At 41.7% G+C, this 17735-nt stretch overlaps 1 protein-coding gene across 1 annotated transcript in view; it reads right to left on the bottom strand.

Annotated features, from left to right (window-relative positions):
- The window catches only part of LOC307146310 (atrial natriuretic peptide receptor 2), a 27712-nt gene continuing 9977 nt past the window's right edge, over window positions 1–17735 (bottom strand). The window contains exons 6-25 of the mRNA XM_079850208.1: window positions 17532–17642; window positions 17314–17416; window positions 16340–16399; window positions 15950–16095; window positions 15029–15101; window positions 14606–14750; window positions 14130–14216; window positions 13899–14042; window positions 13334–13455; window positions 10623–10761; window positions 10495–10543; window positions 10266–10367; window positions 9670–9789; window positions 9188–9281; window positions 7688–7775; window positions 7099–7238; window positions 4326–4478; window positions 2914–3012; window positions 2127–2218; window positions 1–695 (exon numbers count right to left, since the gene is read on the bottom strand). Of these exons, the coding sequence (XP_079706334.1) occupies window positions 498–695; window positions 2127–2218; window positions 2914–3012; window positions 4326–4478; window positions 7099–7238; window positions 7688–7775; window positions 9188–9281; window positions 9670–9789; window positions 10266–10367; window positions 10495–10543; window positions 10623–10761; window positions 13334–13455; window positions 13899–14042; window positions 14130–14216; window positions 14606–14750; window positions 15029–15101; window positions 15950–16095; window positions 16340–16399; window positions 17314–17416; window positions 17532–17642 (2265 nt within the window). The 3' untranslated portion in view covers window positions 1–497. The remainder of the gene's footprint in view (window positions 696–2126; window positions 2219–2913; window positions 3013–4325; window positions 4479–7098; window positions 7239–7687; window positions 7776–9187; window positions 9282–9669; window positions 9790–10265; window positions 10368–10494; window positions 10544–10622; window positions 10762–13333; window positions 13456–13898; window positions 14043–14129; window positions 14217–14605; window positions 14751–15028; window positions 15102–15949; window positions 16096–16339; window positions 16400–17313; window positions 17417–17531; window positions 17643–17735) is intronic.

Genomic DNA, 17735 nt, shown 5'->3' on the forward strand with positions numbered 1-17735 from the left:
GAACGCATAAAAGGTCCTATATGTAAGCGCCTGACAGAACCCTTTATGATTCTATTTAGAACCTTTTCTTCTGAGGACAGACTTCCTGTTGCTAAACTACAGAAGTGTGTTCATGAAAACAAAGGTTCTATTTAGAACTCTAGGGTTCTTGACTCAATTTTAAAATACGAGTCTTTATGGCAGAAATATTCTATATAAGGAGAAATGGCTTAGAATACTTTCATGTTTAACGTGTTATTTAAATAGTTTTCTAGTGATAAAGTATGTTTACGAGCTGCTTGATTCATAAAAAATGTATTAAAATGAAACAAATCAAAATGAATTAATTAAAACTAAATCCATAAAATGATGCCATGATGGGAACGCATAAAAGGTTCTATATATAAGCGCCTGATAGAACCCTTTATGATTCTATTTAGAACCTTTTCTGCTGCTAAAGTACAGAAGTGTGAAAATGAATGAATTAAAAGAAGAAGAAGTGTTCATGCATGTGAGTGTTAGTTTGCGTCACACAGGAGGCCAGTGCTGTCAGAGGTGCTGAGGACTCCTGGGATACTGGAGTAATCCTCTTTCTGTAGTTCTGGGACGCTCACGGGTCTCTCAAGCTCCTGAGGAGTCAAGACTTTCTTGGCATCTTTACTGGGAGCTGAAGAGTGTTTCCCTTCCAGCCAGTACGTCACCATGTCACCTTTACCCTGAGAAAACACAAGTCAAGTTTATTTGTATAGCGCTTTTCACAATACAAAATGTTTACAGTGTTATGATTTTTTTTACAATATATTTGAAACATTGTAACATTGTATTGTAAACATTGTACCATGTTTCAAATACGTTTCATATACAATGTTACAATGTTTCAATGTTAATGTTTCAATTACAATGTTAAATCTTTTAGTGAAAACATATTTGAAACATTGAAACATTGTGAACATTGCAACATGTTTTAAATACAATGTTTCAAATACAGTATTTACAGTTACAATGTTACAAGGCTCACAATGTTTCAAACACAATTTTTTAAATATAATGTTTACAATGTTACGATTTTACAATGTATCTGAAACATTGTAAACATAGTAATTGAAACATTAGTATTGAAAACATTGTATTTGAACATTGTAAACTTTTGAAATACTGTAACTATGTAAACATTGTATGCATTGCAATATTGTATTTGAAACACATTGTATTTGAAATATTGTAAACATTGTATTTTAAAAACAATGTAACATTGTAAACATATTTGAAACATTTGAAAATTGTGAACATTGTAACATGTTTCAAATACAATGTTTCAAATAGTGTTAAAAAGGTTTAAATACAATGTATGCAATGTTTAAAATACAACTATTTAAAGCAGCTTCACAGAATACCATGATGCTAATCTTTATAATATCTTAATACCTTCATACATTAGGTTGCATTTAGCAGATAACATCAAACCGTTAATATAGTTACATTTTAAAATATTATAAACAGTTAAGCAGAGATTTGCTATATAGCATATATTGCTTTACATCGCTAAAATTGGATGTACTATATATATATATATACAACTTTAAACATAGAGCTGGGCAATATTATATATTAGCTATTCGTTATTAATATTAATTTGATGAATTAATTTGATGTAATAATTCGTTATGTGGTGATAGTGAGAATTATGAAGCCTGTGAGGTTTTGTTTGATTTATAACAATTTGGTGCAGTGGCAAACATAATTACTGACGGTTTTCATACACAAGAAAAAAATCAGTGATGATTGTTTACTTATGCAATGCATAATATATAAAATATTAAATTAAAACATTTTGGTTACACTTTATTTTAAGGTGTCATTGTTACAGTGTAATTATATATTTAAGTACTGAGTAATATTAATTAACTACATGTACTTACTATAGGGTTATGGTAGGATTAGGGTTTGGTTGAGGGTTAGGGTTATAATTTACTGTTATTACTATGGTAAGTACATGTAACATATGTAACAAGGACACTGTAAAATAAAGTGTTACCAGCATTTTCCCCAACAAAAACAAAGCTTAATTATTACATTAAATAGAAAAGCTTATTAAATTCAGTACAAGAATGCACTTCTAGTGCGTTCAGGACAGGAGTGTGTCTCACCTTGACCTGTAACACACCTCTGCAGGTGAGTGTGTATCCGCCGATCTCCTCCAGCAGGTAAAACACACTGGAGCTGCACTGGATCTTCAGCGCTACAGACAAACCCAATATTAAAGAAGCAACAGCGCATTTATCTATATTTTCGATGAGGAGTACAAATGTGAACATCTGCATTAAATTATTCATATAGCGCTTTATACAGTACAGAATGTTTCAGAGCAGCTTTACAGAGATAACAGGAAAATAATGCAACAAAGTTTGTTTCTAGAAGAAAATAGCGTCACAGTCCAGCTTAAGTAAGTTCAGTGATGCTTCATTTTTGTTGTAAAAAAGTTATTAATTTAGTTCATTTATATATATAGCCTCTCTGGAGTAAACCGTGATGTCATCGTTCAGCTCAGTTCAGTTCTCATATAATAGTGTTAATGCAGGCAGATCAATAATATTGTTGAATCTCCAACTAATCAAGCCAAAAGCCAATGGCAACTAAGGTGGAAAATGCGACAGGATATGTATGTATTTATGTAATTTAAGGTGAGCTTATAAAAGCATGTTTAATATATGTTTGTTTTGTTATGTGTAATGGTAAATTGCAGTGTGTATTAGTGGGAAGATTTGATGTTAATCTCTTTCTTTACAAAGTGACATCGCCAAATTACTTGTCTGCCCTGCAAAATAATATATATATATATATGTATATATATATATATATATATATATATATATATATATATATTTTAAACAACTGTGACCTTTTTCGTGACCCTTTACCTGATGCGTTTCTCACCTTCGCTGGTGGACTCCATACGGGACGCTGTGTTCACCGTGTCTCCAAACAGACAATATCTCGGCATCTTAGTTCCCACAACTCCTGCTACAACTGGACCTGAAGACGGCATCAGAACGATCCAGATCAAGCCAGACTCACAAACTCATCTCACAACCAACAACTGAGCCGTGAGTTATTTCTGGCATCATTCAGACACTAGTCAACATTTGAAGTGGATCAAAACCTTTCATCAAAGTTATACGTGAATATTGAACAATACCTGTTCTTGTCTCAGGACAACTTTGATGAACTTTTTTGAACCCCTTCAAATGTTGACTACTGGATTATAGCTCTTAAAAAATATGTTGAATTCGTTTTTATTTTTGTATTTTCATGAATTGCAGTTATAAAACATATATGTTTAGATTAAAGGCTTGTAGCGTGGAGGATTCATGCACTCAAAATAGTTGGGCTTAAATTTAAGATTTATTATATTGCATATAAAATATCCATCCATTTGGTTTAAACAGTTTTAATATAACCTAATACACTTAATGCAAAGCATATCTGTCAGTCATACATAACTGAAAATAGTATAGTTTATTATTATTATATAGATGCATCTATTTTATTTTATTTAAATAATCATATTAATATTTAAATTTTATTTTAAAATTATGGACATGGTAAAATGTGACTAGCTTTAGAACAAGCAACGTTATTAAAATGTATGAGATTAAAACACATTTGATTTATTGATGATCAGTATATAAAGCTGGTTATTGTTTATTAGTAAGATTACATGTTTAATTTATGTATGACTGACAAATATGCAACACATTAAGTTTATTAGTTTGTTTGTGCTAAAACTAAAACAAATGAATGGAAATATGCAATTCAAATACATAAATTGGTAACACTTTACAATAAGGTTCATTGGTTAACTACAGTAGTTAACATGAACTAAGAATGAACTGCACTTATACAGCATTTATTAATCTTAGTTAATATTAATTTCAACATTTACTTGTACATTTTTAAAATCAAAGGTTGTATTTGATTTAGTGTAAAGATTAAGAGGTCCATCTATCACTGTTTTCCATCTTCATAGAGTTAGTTTCTGGAGTAAATATATAGGCTATAATCTGTGTTTACACTGCTTTTTTTAAAATGGCGTGTGCTGGCGTTTCGCGTGTGTTCAGCCAATCAGCGAACACTAACGTCACTGTAGTTCCTATAGCGCTGGTTTAGACCGACTCTGAAGGACGAGTAAATCAGTTCCTCCAAAAGGAGTTCCTAGAGCTAAACTCATTCCTAGTTCCTGCGGTGCGAACGCGGCAAAATCCGGGAACGTCCGCCAATAGTTCTAGGAACTATGAAAAGGATCCTCCGGTGCGAAAGCCCCTATAGATTGCAGGTTTACTGTGGACCTGAGTGTATTCCAGCGCGGATCTGGAGTTGTGTTTGCGGTCTGTGAGGGATCCTGAAGGTCTTGCACACGGACACCAGGTCCAGAGCCATGCTGGCGATCTCAGACGCGTGCAGGATCCCGTTCTCGCTCGGGACACCGGACACCACCATATCTGCAGCACACAAAACACTCACTGAATCAACAAACCTCATTCAGAAACTACATTAATTTACACTTATGTTAAAGGGGTGGTATAATGCCCCTTTTTCACAAGATGTAAAATAAGTCTCTGATGTCCCCAGAGTGTGTGTGTGAAGTTTTAGCTCAAAATACCCCACAGATGATTTTTTTACAGCATGTCAAAATTGTCCCTTTTTGAGGGTGAGCAAAAACGCTTAGTTTCGTGACACGCACTGAAATGTCAGAAACTGTTCTGCCTTTTATGTTCAAACCGGAGACAAAGATGGAGAGACTCAAGAAGTGACAACATGTAGAAGCAACAGGACGTTTCTGAATGGTTAGTTGATGAATGAATGTTGCTGATGTGGAGTTAACTATCTTCAGGTCTTTGATTAGCATATTCTGTCATGATAATCTATAAATCGCTCATGTGGGAACTGTTGTAAGATGCATACAGTGACATGCTCTTGCATTTGTGTTACGAACTGTATTACATGTGAAAAGACGGATGCGACAGCTTGAGCTTGAACTCACAAATGTGCTCGACTACAACAACTCTTCCTCTCCTCAACATGCTCTGGGGGGGCGGGGCTTATGTAAATTTTAGGGTTGGTGATGTCACTAACCCGGGGTTTATGTAAATTTTAGGGTTGGTGATGTCACTAACCCGGGGTTAATGTAAATTTTAGGGTTGGTGATGTCACTAACCCGGGGTTTATGTAAATTTTAGGGTTGGTGATGTCACTAACCCGGGGTTTATGTAAATTTTAGGGTTGGTGATGTCACTAACCCGGGGTTTATGTAAATTTTAGGGTTGGTGATGTCACTAACCCGGGGTTTATGTAAATTTTAGGGTTGGTGATGTCACTAACCCGGGGTTAATGTAAATTTTAGGGTTGGTGATGTCACTAACCCGGGAGGAATGTGGTGTAGTCTCTACCAGCCGTTTGTTGTAGTCCTTAAAAAAACGATTTCTTTAAAAGCAAATATCTTCCTTTGCTTTGAACTTTGAGCGTTGTAACTTTGCAGATGTTGTTTATGCTCGAACAGCAACATTACACACTAACTAAAGTTAGAAAAGTCAAATAATAATCAACCACACCTTTAAGGCGAGACACTTAAAGGAGAACTCCGGTCAATTTTAACATTTCAGAGTGAACACGAGTGAATCTGACTGCAGTAGATGTGAAAGAAATGGACAAAAATTATGTTAAATACCTGTATTTACATCCTGTTTTCGGTTGAAGTCCAAAGTAGTCGATTGCCGAGTTCACGCGCGTGATCATAGGTAACTAAACCTATGCGCGTGGACTCGACAATCGACTACTTTGGACTTCAACCGAAAACAGGATGTAAATACAGGTATTTAACATCATTTTTATCCATTTCTTTCACATCTACTGCAGTCAGATTCACTCGTGTTCACTCTGAAGGAATCACTCACATGACCTGTGCACTTGTAATGACACATCAAGGATGTTAAGAGGCTAAAAGCAGGTTTAAAACTTGCCCTATTGAAGTCAACAGGGTGCAAATTTTAAAAAGAGGATAACACGATGTAGGCAACACCGATTTTTGTCGTTGTTCTCTGTATTGACAGCACTCCAAATTGACAAAAAAATGAGCTCAATGTTAAAATTGACCGGAGTTCTCCTTTAAGGCAAAAACAGTGTTTTTTCATGCATTTGTCAGTTTTGAGATTTTGGGCTTTTTTCATAAAGTGTTTTTTCAGACTAGTGGAAAGAAAACACCCCAAATAAACTTCTTTTAGAGCACTTTATCTATTTGCATCTGTAGATTTCAATTGCACTATATATCTTTAAATGTCGTTTTCTCAAAACGAGATTTTCCTCCTACAATGAGCCAGAAATCTCCACTTCAGTAGCTTTACACACACCACACTTTCTCATCTATATTCTGAAGGTTTTTACTGAGGAATTTGTCCATGTATAATTTTCATGTAAAACAACATTTTATTCCTAAAAAAATGTATTTATTTTTGGCTGTTGACAGTATTTTCTGATTTATGAAGTGATACAGAGAAATCCAAAATCCCCTCTGTAAAAAAACTTTAACTCTTATATATCAAAAAAATAAAACAAGAATTTTATCCTGACTTCATCCAATGTTCAAATTTGTGTTCTAGAAATATCAATGCTTATTAGTGCTTAGAAAACTTGTAATACAAAAAATGTTTGCAATTATCAATGTAATCAATCAACTGGGGAGGTATGCTGATATCTATTTGTTATTTACCCTATTCACCTGGGGTGTCTCCAGGAGGGTATTAACTACTGGGAAAGAAACTAGCCAAACATGATCATTTACTGTCCCTCCTCGTGTTGTTATTGGCTGGGAACCAAAAAAGATTGGACCCCATTGACCTTTATTGTATGGACAAAAAGACATTTTTCAAAATATTTTTTATGTTCCACAAAAGAAAAAAAGTGATAATGAAAGTTTGCACACACAAAAAAATAATAGTATAATATATAATTGTTTCTTGCATATATATATATATATATATGTGTGTGTGTGTTTGAAATGATCAGCTTTATTAACATGCAGCTCCTCTAAGGCTTGACAGGAATTATGATTGGCTGATGACATACATGCATCGCCGATGGTTTCCACTTTATAAACATCATAGTTGTCGATAATCTCGTCAAAGGTGGTGTAGAGTTTGTTGAGGAAGTCGACCACCTGGTAAGGAGTGCTAGTGCTGGACAACTGAGTGAATCCCACAATATCACTGAGAAAACCAAGGGAAGACACAAAACAGCACAGAGTTTGAGTTAGTCAAGTTTGATTAAGAAGAATTGGTGGCACTTTACAATAAGGTCCCATTAGTTAATGCATTAGTATCAAACATGAACTAACAATGAGCAGTATTTTAGGAGAACTAGGAGAAACACTGGAGGAAAACACAACCAAACATCAATGAGAATCGACAGAGACTGAGGGAGAACACAGGGAATGTGTTCAAAGGACATTAACAAGATAATTAATTACACACAGCTAAACCAAATCAACTAATGATGATGGTGACTACGGAAACAAAGGAGTGGTGGGAAACGGAACAAATGCAAACAGAAAGTCCAAAACACAAACTGACATGTAACAGTGTGAGTGTGTGTGTGTGTGTGTGTTTTTGTATGTGTCTGAGAATGTGTGTGTGTGTGTGTGTGTGTGAGTGTTTACCTGAAGAACACGGTGGCACTGACATAACTCTGGGCTTGCATTGGTTTTCCCTGTCGCAGGTCATCAGCCACTTGTTTAGGCAGCATACCTGAAACACACACACACACACACACACTCACCTGCTGTAAAACTCAGAAACACTGACATACATCACTGAAACACTCATGATCTCACTGGCGTTATGATACTGTAAAGTTTTAGGATTAGGATCTGGGTTTAAAGACAATAATATTGAGTAATGTTATCGATTTAACTGCACTGACAGTTCTTTTGACTCCGCCCACACTCTCTTCTGATTGGCTGTGATTTTGGATTGATTTGGTTGTGAGTGCAGTGTGCTTGTAGAGAGACTCCGCCCACTCTCTCTTCTGATTGGCTGTGATTTTGAACTGATTTGGTTGCGAGTGCAGTGTGCTTGTAGAGAGACTCCGCCCACACGCTCTTCTGATTGGCTGTGATTTTGAACTGATTTGGTTGCGAGTGCAGTGTGCTTGTAGAGAGACTCCGCCCACTCTCTCTTCTGATTGGCTGTGATTTTGAACTGATTTGGTTGCAAATGCAGTGCACTTGCTGAGAGACTCCGCCCACACGTTCTTCTGATTGGCTGTGATTTTGGATTGATTTGGTTGTGAGTGCAGTCTGCTTGTAGAGAGACTCCGCCCACACTCTCTTCTGATTGGCTGTGATTTTGGATTGATTTGGTTGTGAGTGCAGTGCGCTTGCAGAGAGACTCCGCCCACACGCTCTTCTGATTGGCTGTGATTTTGGATTGATTTGGTTGTGAGTGCAGTGCGCTTGCAGAGAGACTCCGCCCACACGCTCTTCTGATTGGCTGTGATTTTGGATTGATTTGGTTGTGAGTGCAGTCTGCTTGTAGAGAGACTCCGCCCACACTCTCTTCTGATTGGCTGTGATTTTGAACTGATTTGGTTGTGAGTGCAGTGCGCTTGCAGAGAGACTCCGCCCACTCTCTCTTCTGATTGGCTGTGATTTTGGATTGATTTGGTTGTGAGTGCAGTGTGCTTGTAGAGAGACTCCGCCCACTCTCTTCTGATTGGCTGTGATTTTGAACTGATTTGGTTGCGAGTGCAGTGCGCTTGCAGAGAGACTCCACCCACACGCTCTTCTGATTGGCTGTGATTTTGAACTGATTTGGTTGCGAGTGCAGTGCGCTTGCAGAGAGACTCCGCCCACACGCTCTTCTGATTGGCTGTGATTTTGGATTGATTGTGTTGAGTCTTGTACTGTATTTGCGTCGCATCTGGTGTGGACAGACAAACTGCTTGCCGCTGTAATCTTATCGCATCGCTCTGGTTAGGACACGCTGTTACAACTGAAACTGAATTGATTACCTTTGCAACATTGATGCTGTTATTGAATTGTTCCGGTCCGTCACACATCTCTTGGTATTTTGTGATAATGTGTGTTTGAAGTTGGGAGAAGCAGACAGGTATGAACCTCACGTGACATACATCATTAGTAACATTAGTGTTAGTTTACTGTAAAGCAGTCTGTCGGTCTTCTGTTTCTCCAGCATCAGATCTTGTGTTCGTTCACCAACCAGAACCTCCAGATGTTTACTGTACTTCTCCATCTACACACAAACACACACACACACACACACACAGGTTTGCTATTATTGTAAGGACATTTTATGTACGTTTAGCTCTACTTATGAGGGCCAAATGTACTCACTTATATAGTAAAATATATTGACGAATGACTAATAAGGACAATTTACACTTGGGTAACATTAGGTTTATAAATGATTTGCACAGGTTTCTGTAAAGGTTATGGTTTTTTGTGTGTGTGTGTGTGTGTGTGTGTGTGTGTGTGTGTGTGTGTGTGTGTGTGTGTGTGTGAGAGAGAGAGAGTGGGTTTGTGTGTGTGTGTGTGTGTGTGTGTGTATGTGAAAAAGTGTATGTGTGTGTCGGTTTGTGTGTGTGTGTGTGTGTGTGTGTGTGTGTGTGTGTTGGACTGACCAGCTCCATCATCATGTCGACAGGACTGACTTTATGTGGGTTGATTTTGTTGACAAACTTGCGGATCTGCTCAAAGGTGGGGCGGTGGGCGGAGTTATGAGCACGGCATCGACGAATCAGCTGATAGCATGAAAACAGGATGAAAGGAGGAGAAAGAGAGAGAGAGAGAGAGAGACTATCATAACAGTGTGATTTTAATGAGCTCATCTGTCGACGGTGAATCTCAGAGCTGCTGAATATATATTTTATATATATATATATATATATTATTAATGATTTATCCATGCACATCATTATTGTGTTAAATTCATGTTCCTGGTAATCTTGAATTAGAATAACAGTGACATCTCTTCTCTTCTCTGATGATGTGGGCGGGGCAACCTGTCACTCACATGATATCCACCAATGGCAAACCACAACCATCCAATCAATTCCCAACAGACAAAATCAAGCCCCGCCCACATTTGTTCTTGTTCCAGAAGTTGTTTAAAAAAAACTTAAGTCCCAAAAATAGTCTTCATTTTCTTGAAGTAATATATTTTCTCTTTTGTTTTGGGGTGAATGTTTTCATGAGACTCGTACAAGTTCACACACACCTCAGCATATTCAGCAGGGCAGGGGCAAGTGCTGTCGGCTTTCCCCGAAATCAGCTCTGGCAGCGTAGGACACCAGCCACACTCCAGAGAGCCGTCATCCACCTGACACACACACACAAACACACACAGACACACACATGCACACACACACACACAGATTTTTATTTGTCAATAGCTGGGATCAGACGATCAGTCAATAGTCATGACAGACATTTACACACATACTCACCGGCACTGGATCATTCCGGGTTGCAATCTCCAATAAGATTATTGAATAGCTGGAAATGAAAAACAATGAAAATCTGTTATGATACTGTGTGTGTGAGTTTGAAAGGATGTGTGTTAGTGTGTGTTTACCTGAACACATCTCCAGCCAGCGTGGGCTCCTGGCTGCCACTCTGGGCTTCAGGTGGAGTGTAAACCTCCTTCAGTCTCTGCTGGTACGTGGTGAGCGGCTCAGCGCAGTCCTCGCGCCGGAAAACCCACAGACAGTAATCTGCTCAAAGCACAGGTGAGTTACAGACAGCACAGGAGTGTTACAGACGGCACAGGAGTGTTACAGACGGCACAGGAGTGTTACAGATGGCACTTGAGTGTTACAGACGGCACAGGTGTGTTACAGACGGCACAGGTGAGTTACAGACGGCACAGGTATGTTACAGATGGCACAGGAGTTACAGACGGCACAGGTATGTTACAGATGGCACAGGTGAGTTACAGACGACACAGGTGAGTTACAGACGGCACAGGTGAGTTACAGACAGCACAGGAGTGTTACAGACAGCACAGGTGAGTTACAGACGGCACAGGTATGTTACAGACGGCACAGGTGAGTTACAGACGACACAGGTGAGTTACAGACAGCACAGGTGAGTTACAGACAGCACAGGAGTGTTACAGACGGCACAGGAGTGTTACAGATGGCACAGGAGTGTTACAGATGGCACTTGAGTGTTACAGACGGCACAGGTGAGTTACAGACAGCACAGGTGTGTTACAGATGGCACAGGTGAGTTACAGATGGCACAGGTATGTTACAGATGGCACAGGTGAGTTACAGACGACACAGGTGAGTTACAGACAGCACAGGTGAGTTACAGACAGCACAGGTGAGTTACAGACAGCACAGGAGTGTTACAGACGGAACAGGTGAGTTACAGACAGCACAGGAGTGTTACAGACAGCACAAGTGAGTTACAGACGGCACTTGAGTGTTACAGACGGCACAGGTGAGTTACAGACGGCACAGGAGTGTTACAGACGGAACAGGTGTGTTACAGACGGCACTTGAGTGTTACAGACGGCACAGGAGTGTTACAGACGGAACAGGTGTGTTACAGACGGCACTTGAGTGTTACAGACGGCACAGGTGTGTTACAGACGGCACAGGTGAGTTACAGACGGCACAAGAGTGTTACAGACGGAACAGGTGTGTTACAGACGGCACTTGAGTGTTACAGACGGCACAGGTGAGTTACAGACAGCACAGGTGAGTTACAGACAGCACAGGTGTGTTACAGACGACACAGGTGAGTTACAGACAGCACAGGTGAGTTACAGACAGCACAGGTGATTTACAGATGACACAGGTGCGTTACAGAGAGCACAGGAGTGTTACAGACGGCACAAGAGTGTTACAGACGGAACAGGTGTGTTACAGACGGCACTTGAGTGTTACAGACGGCACAGGTGTGTTACAGACGGCACTTGAGTGTTACAGACGGCACAGGAGTGTTACAGACGGCACTTGAGTGTTACAGACGGCACAGGTGTGTTACAGACGGCACAGGTGAGTTACAGACGGCACAAGAGTGTTACAGACGGCACAGGTGAGTTACAGACAGCACAGGTGATTTACAGATGACACAGGTGCGTTACAGAGAGCACAGGAGTGTTACAGACGGCACAAGAGTGTTACAGACGGAACAGGTGTGTTACAGACGGCACTTGAGTGTTACAGACGGCACAGGTGTGTTACAGACGGCACTTGAGTGTTACAGACGGCACAGGTGAGTTACAGACAGCACAGGTGAGTTACAGACAGCACAGGTGTGTTACAGACGACACAGGTGAGTTACAGACAGCACAGGTGTGTTACAGACGGCACAGGTGAGTTACAGACAGCACATGTGAGTTACAGATGACACAGGTGAGTTACAGACAGCACAGTAGTGTTACAGACGGCACAAGAGTGTTACAGGCGGCACTTGAGACGGCACTTGAGTGTTACAGACGGCACAGGAGTGTTACAGACGGCACAGGTGAGTTACAGACAGCACAGGTGATTTACAGATGACACAGGTGCGTTACAGAGAGCACAGGAGTGTTACAGACGGCACAAGAGTGTTACAGACGGAACAGGTGTGTTACAGACGGCACAGGAGTGTTACAGATGGCACTTGAGTGTTACAGACGGCACAGGTGAGTTACAGACGACACAGGTGAGTTACAGAGAGCACAGGAGTGTTACAGACGACAGGTGAGTTACAGACAGCACAGGAGTGTTACAGACGGCACAAGAGTGTTACAGACGGAACAGGTGTGTTACAGACGGCACTTGAGTGTTACAGAGGGCACAGGTGAGTTACAGACAGCACAGGTGTGTTACAGACGGCACAGGTGAGTTACAGACGGCACAGGTGAGTTACAGACGACACAGGTGAGTTACAGAGAGCACAGGAGTGTTACAGACGACAGGTGAGTTACAGACAGCACAGGAGTGTTACAGACGGCACAAGAGTGTTACAGACGGAACAGGTGTGTTACAGACGGCACTTGAGTGTTACAGAGGGCACAGGTGAGTTACAGACAGCACAGGTGTGTTACAGACGGCACAGGTGAGTTACAGACGACACAGGTGAGTTACAGAGAGCACAGGAGTGTTACAGACGACAGGTGAGTTACAGACAGCACAGGAGTGTTACAGACGGCACAGGTGAGTTACAGACAGCACAGGTGTGTTACAGACGGCACAGGTGAGTTACAGACAGCACAGGAGTGTTACAGACGGCACAGGTGAGTTACAGATGGCACAGGTGAGTTTGAGCAGTATGACAGATGCGCCGTACCTGTGATCTTACAGACCCAGCGGTCGTCGATCACGCAGTTGGCTGATTTCAGCCGCCCGTGGCAGATCTTAAACTGATGCAGGTACGACATGCCACGAGCGATGTCTGTTGCAAAGGAGAACCTGCGAACACACACAGACTTACATTTGTGTTTGTTTTGTGTCTGTCTGTGTGTGTGTGTGTGTGTCTGTGTGTGAGAGTGAGTGAGTGAGTGAGTGAGTGTGTGGGAGAGTGAGGGAGAGTGTGTGAGTGCGTGGACGTGTGCGTGCGTGTGTGTCTGTGTGTGAGTGAGTGAGTGAGTGCGTGGACGTGTGTGTGTGTGTGTGTCTGTGTGTGAGTGAGTGAGTGAGTGCGTGGACGTGTGTGTGTGTGTGTGTGTCTGTGTGTGAGTGAGTGAGTGAGTGCGTGGACGTGTGCGTGCGTGTGTGTCTGTGTGTGAGTGAGTGAGTGAGTGCGTGGACGTGTGTGTGTGTGTGTGTGTTTCTGTGTGTGAGTGAGTGCGTGGACGTGTGTGTGTGTGTCTGTGTGTGAGTGAGTGCGTGGACGTGTGTGTGTGTGTGTGTACCTGAAGCCCCAGTTTAAAGGAATCTCGTCGTTCAGCAGGACGTCGTTCAGGCTTCCTTTAGGGCAATACTCTGTTATTATGACGATGTTGGGAAGCTCCACACAACCTCCAAAGAACTTACAGAGGTTCGGATGGTCCAGTTCCCTGAAGACAAACACACACACCTGGATCACACTGATGACTGTGACGAGGAGGACGATGATGATGATGTCGTGTTCGGGTCATTCTCACCTGACTTGCTTCACCTCTTGGCGAATCGTCTTCGAGAGAGAAAATGTTTTGGTTTTTATTTTCTTGATGGCAACGGTTCGTCCATCACTGAAAATATGAACAGAATTAATAACATTACATATTTAAAAATTTTCAAAAAGTTTTTTTTTTAAGGAATTAACACTTATTCAGCAAGGATGCATAAAATTGGTCAAATGTGACATTTAAATGTTACAAAAGATTATGTTTCAAATTATTGATCTATTCATCAAAGAATCCTGAAAAATAAAATGTATCACCAATTCCACACAAATATGAAGCAGCATTCAGCTTTGATCACAGGAATAAATTACATTTTACTATATGTTCACATAGAAAACAGATGATTTACTGTATTTTTGATCAAATAAATGCAGCCTTGGTGAGCAGAAGAGACTATTTCAAAAACATCTTACCAAGCCCAAACTTGCATACGTTATGTGTGTGTATGAACTCACTATATGCCGGTGTGTGTGTAGAGCTGTTTGCGTGTCGTGGGGACGCCGTTGTAGGAGCTCAGGCCCGTCACACAGCTCGCGTTAGAGTCGCTGTTCGCTGCCGGGACGCTCATGATGCTGCCCATGGTCGCCCGGGCAACGTAATCTGAACACATGAACACACACACACACACATTAGACATTGAAACAAACACATGCACACAAACCTACACACACTTAAACTAATGCACAGACACACACACAGACACACAAACTCACACACATTTACAGACTCACACACACATTTACAGACACACTCACACATTTACAGACACACACTCACACACACACTTTACAGACACACTTGCAGACTCACACATAAACAGACACATACACTCACACACAGACACACACACAAACACACACACTTGGATTCTCGCTTACCTTGTTTAATGTGATTGAAGTCGATGATCCAGCTCTCATCCCACAAGAGTTTCTGTTTCTGATATTTAAACCACTGCACACACACACACACACACACACACACACAAATAATCATCATCGTACTAGCAGTAAATGTTTAAAACCAGACAAAGCCGCATATAAAATGATATATATATATATATATATGTGTGTGTGTGTGTGTGTGTGTGTATGCAATATATATTATGAGAAAATTCAAGTGTTGAAAGTGATGCACCGATCATGATTTTTCATGGCTGATTCAGATTACATTTTTTTTACTAGCAAATCGGACAATTCTGATACCAGTTGCCGATTCTTTCTTTGTTTAAGCAAATTTATTTGTTGTTAGTTTGCTCTAAAACAGGAAAACTGGCCTTAAAAAATATATGTAGCCATTACATAACACACACCTGTACAAAACAACAACAGACAGCATGTGGACTGAATGTCTGGTGCAGTGTTTGTTCCACTGCCTGCGTTAAGGTCCTGTTTACAGACTTCATAATATTTACACACAAATGGCATTTTGGGAAATGATTGCAATGCAGTTTATGTGCAAGTCCACCATAGAGATCGGCCAAAATAAATCTAAAAAACGGTTGCCGATTACTTGGGTGTTGCTAGGGTGTTGCTATGCCGTTTCTAAAGTACATGGGGTGGTAGCAAGGGTGTTTCTATGTGGTTGCGATGGTACTCGTGGTGGTTGCTATGCGGTTGCTAGTGTACTCTGGGTGGTTGCTACATGGCTATGAGATAGATAGATAGATAGATAGATAGATAGATAGATAGATACATAGATAGAACTGAATATTTTGAGCATCAAACTTTGTGTCAAATCTTTGTACAGTTTCTCTGCATGTATTCTATGCTCTTTATGTGTGTGTGTGTGTGCACACACACCATGGCACTGGTGACGAAGCTGATGATGATAAAGGTGACGGTGAGGCCGATGGAAGCTCGTACAGCAGAACTCAGAGGACAGTCTCCACAGTCAGCGGGACACGTCGAGCAGCTCTCCTCTTCCTCACACACTCCGTCACCACACACTGAAACACACACACACACACACATCAGAGATCAGGCTCTACATGAACATTAAAGGCTCTGCCAAAGAACCTTTCAGAGATCAGTTCTACAAAGAAGAATTTTTTCTTAGTGTGAAGAACTATTTAAAAATCTAAAGAAACACTCACACACACTCACTCACACCCACCCACATACACACTCTCTCACACACATATACACTCACTCACACATACACACACTCACTCACTCACACAGATACAGTACTGATGGCGGGCAGGACGGTGCTCTTGGCCTCCAGTGCGACCTGCATGTTTCCCACACTCTCTCACACACACTCACTCACACACACACACAGATACAGTACTGATGGCGGGCAGGACGGTGCTCTTGGCCTCCAGTGCGACCTGCATGTTTCCCACACTCTCTCACACACTCACACACACACACACACACACACACAGATACAGTACTGATGGCGGGCAGGACGGTGCTCTTGGCCTCCAGTGCGACCTGCATGTTTCCCACACTCTCTCACACACACTCACACACACACACACAGATACAGTACTGATGGCGGGCAGGACGGTGCTCTTGGCCTCCAGTGCGACCTGCATGTTTCCCACACTCTCTCACACACACTCACTCACACACACACACACAGATACAGTACTGATGGCGGGCAGGACGGTGCTCTTGGCCTCCAGTGCGACCTGCATGTTTCCCACACTCTCTCACACACACTCACACACACACACACACAGATACAGTACTGATGGCGGGCAGGACGGTGCTCTTGGCCTCCAGCGCGACCTGCATGTTTCCCACACTCTCTCACACACACTCACACACACACACACAGATACAGTACTGATGGCGGGCAGGACGGTGCTCTTGGCCTCCAGCGCGACCTGCATGTTTCCCACACTCTCTCACACACACTCACTCACACACACACACAGATACAGTACTGATGGCGGGCAGGACGGTGCTCTTGGCCTCCAGCGCGACCTGCATGTTTCCCACACTCTCTCACACACACTCACTCACTCACTCACTCACACACACTCACTCACTCACTCACACACACACACACACAGATACAGTACTGATGGCGGGCAGGACGGTGCTCTTGGCCTCCAGCGCGACCTGCATGTTTCCCACACTCTCTCACACACACTCACTCACTCACTCACACACACTCACTCACTCACTCACACACACACACACAGATACAGTACTGATGGCGGGCAGGACGGTGCTCTTGGCCTCCAGCGCGACCTGCATGTTTCCCACACGGATGTGAGCGATCAGAGACGTCAATCCCTCGTGGAACAGCACCACCTGAACACAGCGTTACAGATCACAACACTGACATGAAGGTACAAATGTGTGTGTGTGTGTGTGAGAGAGTGTGTGTGGGTGTGTGTGAGAGAGTGTGTGTGTGTGTGTGAAGGACCTTGGCGCTCCAGTTGGTCTGGGTCATTGTTCCAGAAGTGGAGATGGTGTGAGTGAATATTCGCCCGTCGTCGGGGATCCAGGGGCCGCAGATTCGCTCCTCCGCTTCTTTCTACAGAACAAACACAACAATGACAGTGAGTTTCCTGAGGTTCACACACACACACACACTAACCCAACCCCTAAACCTACCCATCACACACAC

This window comes from Squalius cephalus, assembly GCF_949319135.1.
Source record: "Squalius cephalus genome assembly, chromosome: 18".
Classification (NCBI taxonomy): domain Eukaryota; kingdom Metazoa; phylum Chordata; class Actinopteri; order Cypriniformes; family Leuciscidae; genus Squalius; species Squalius cephalus.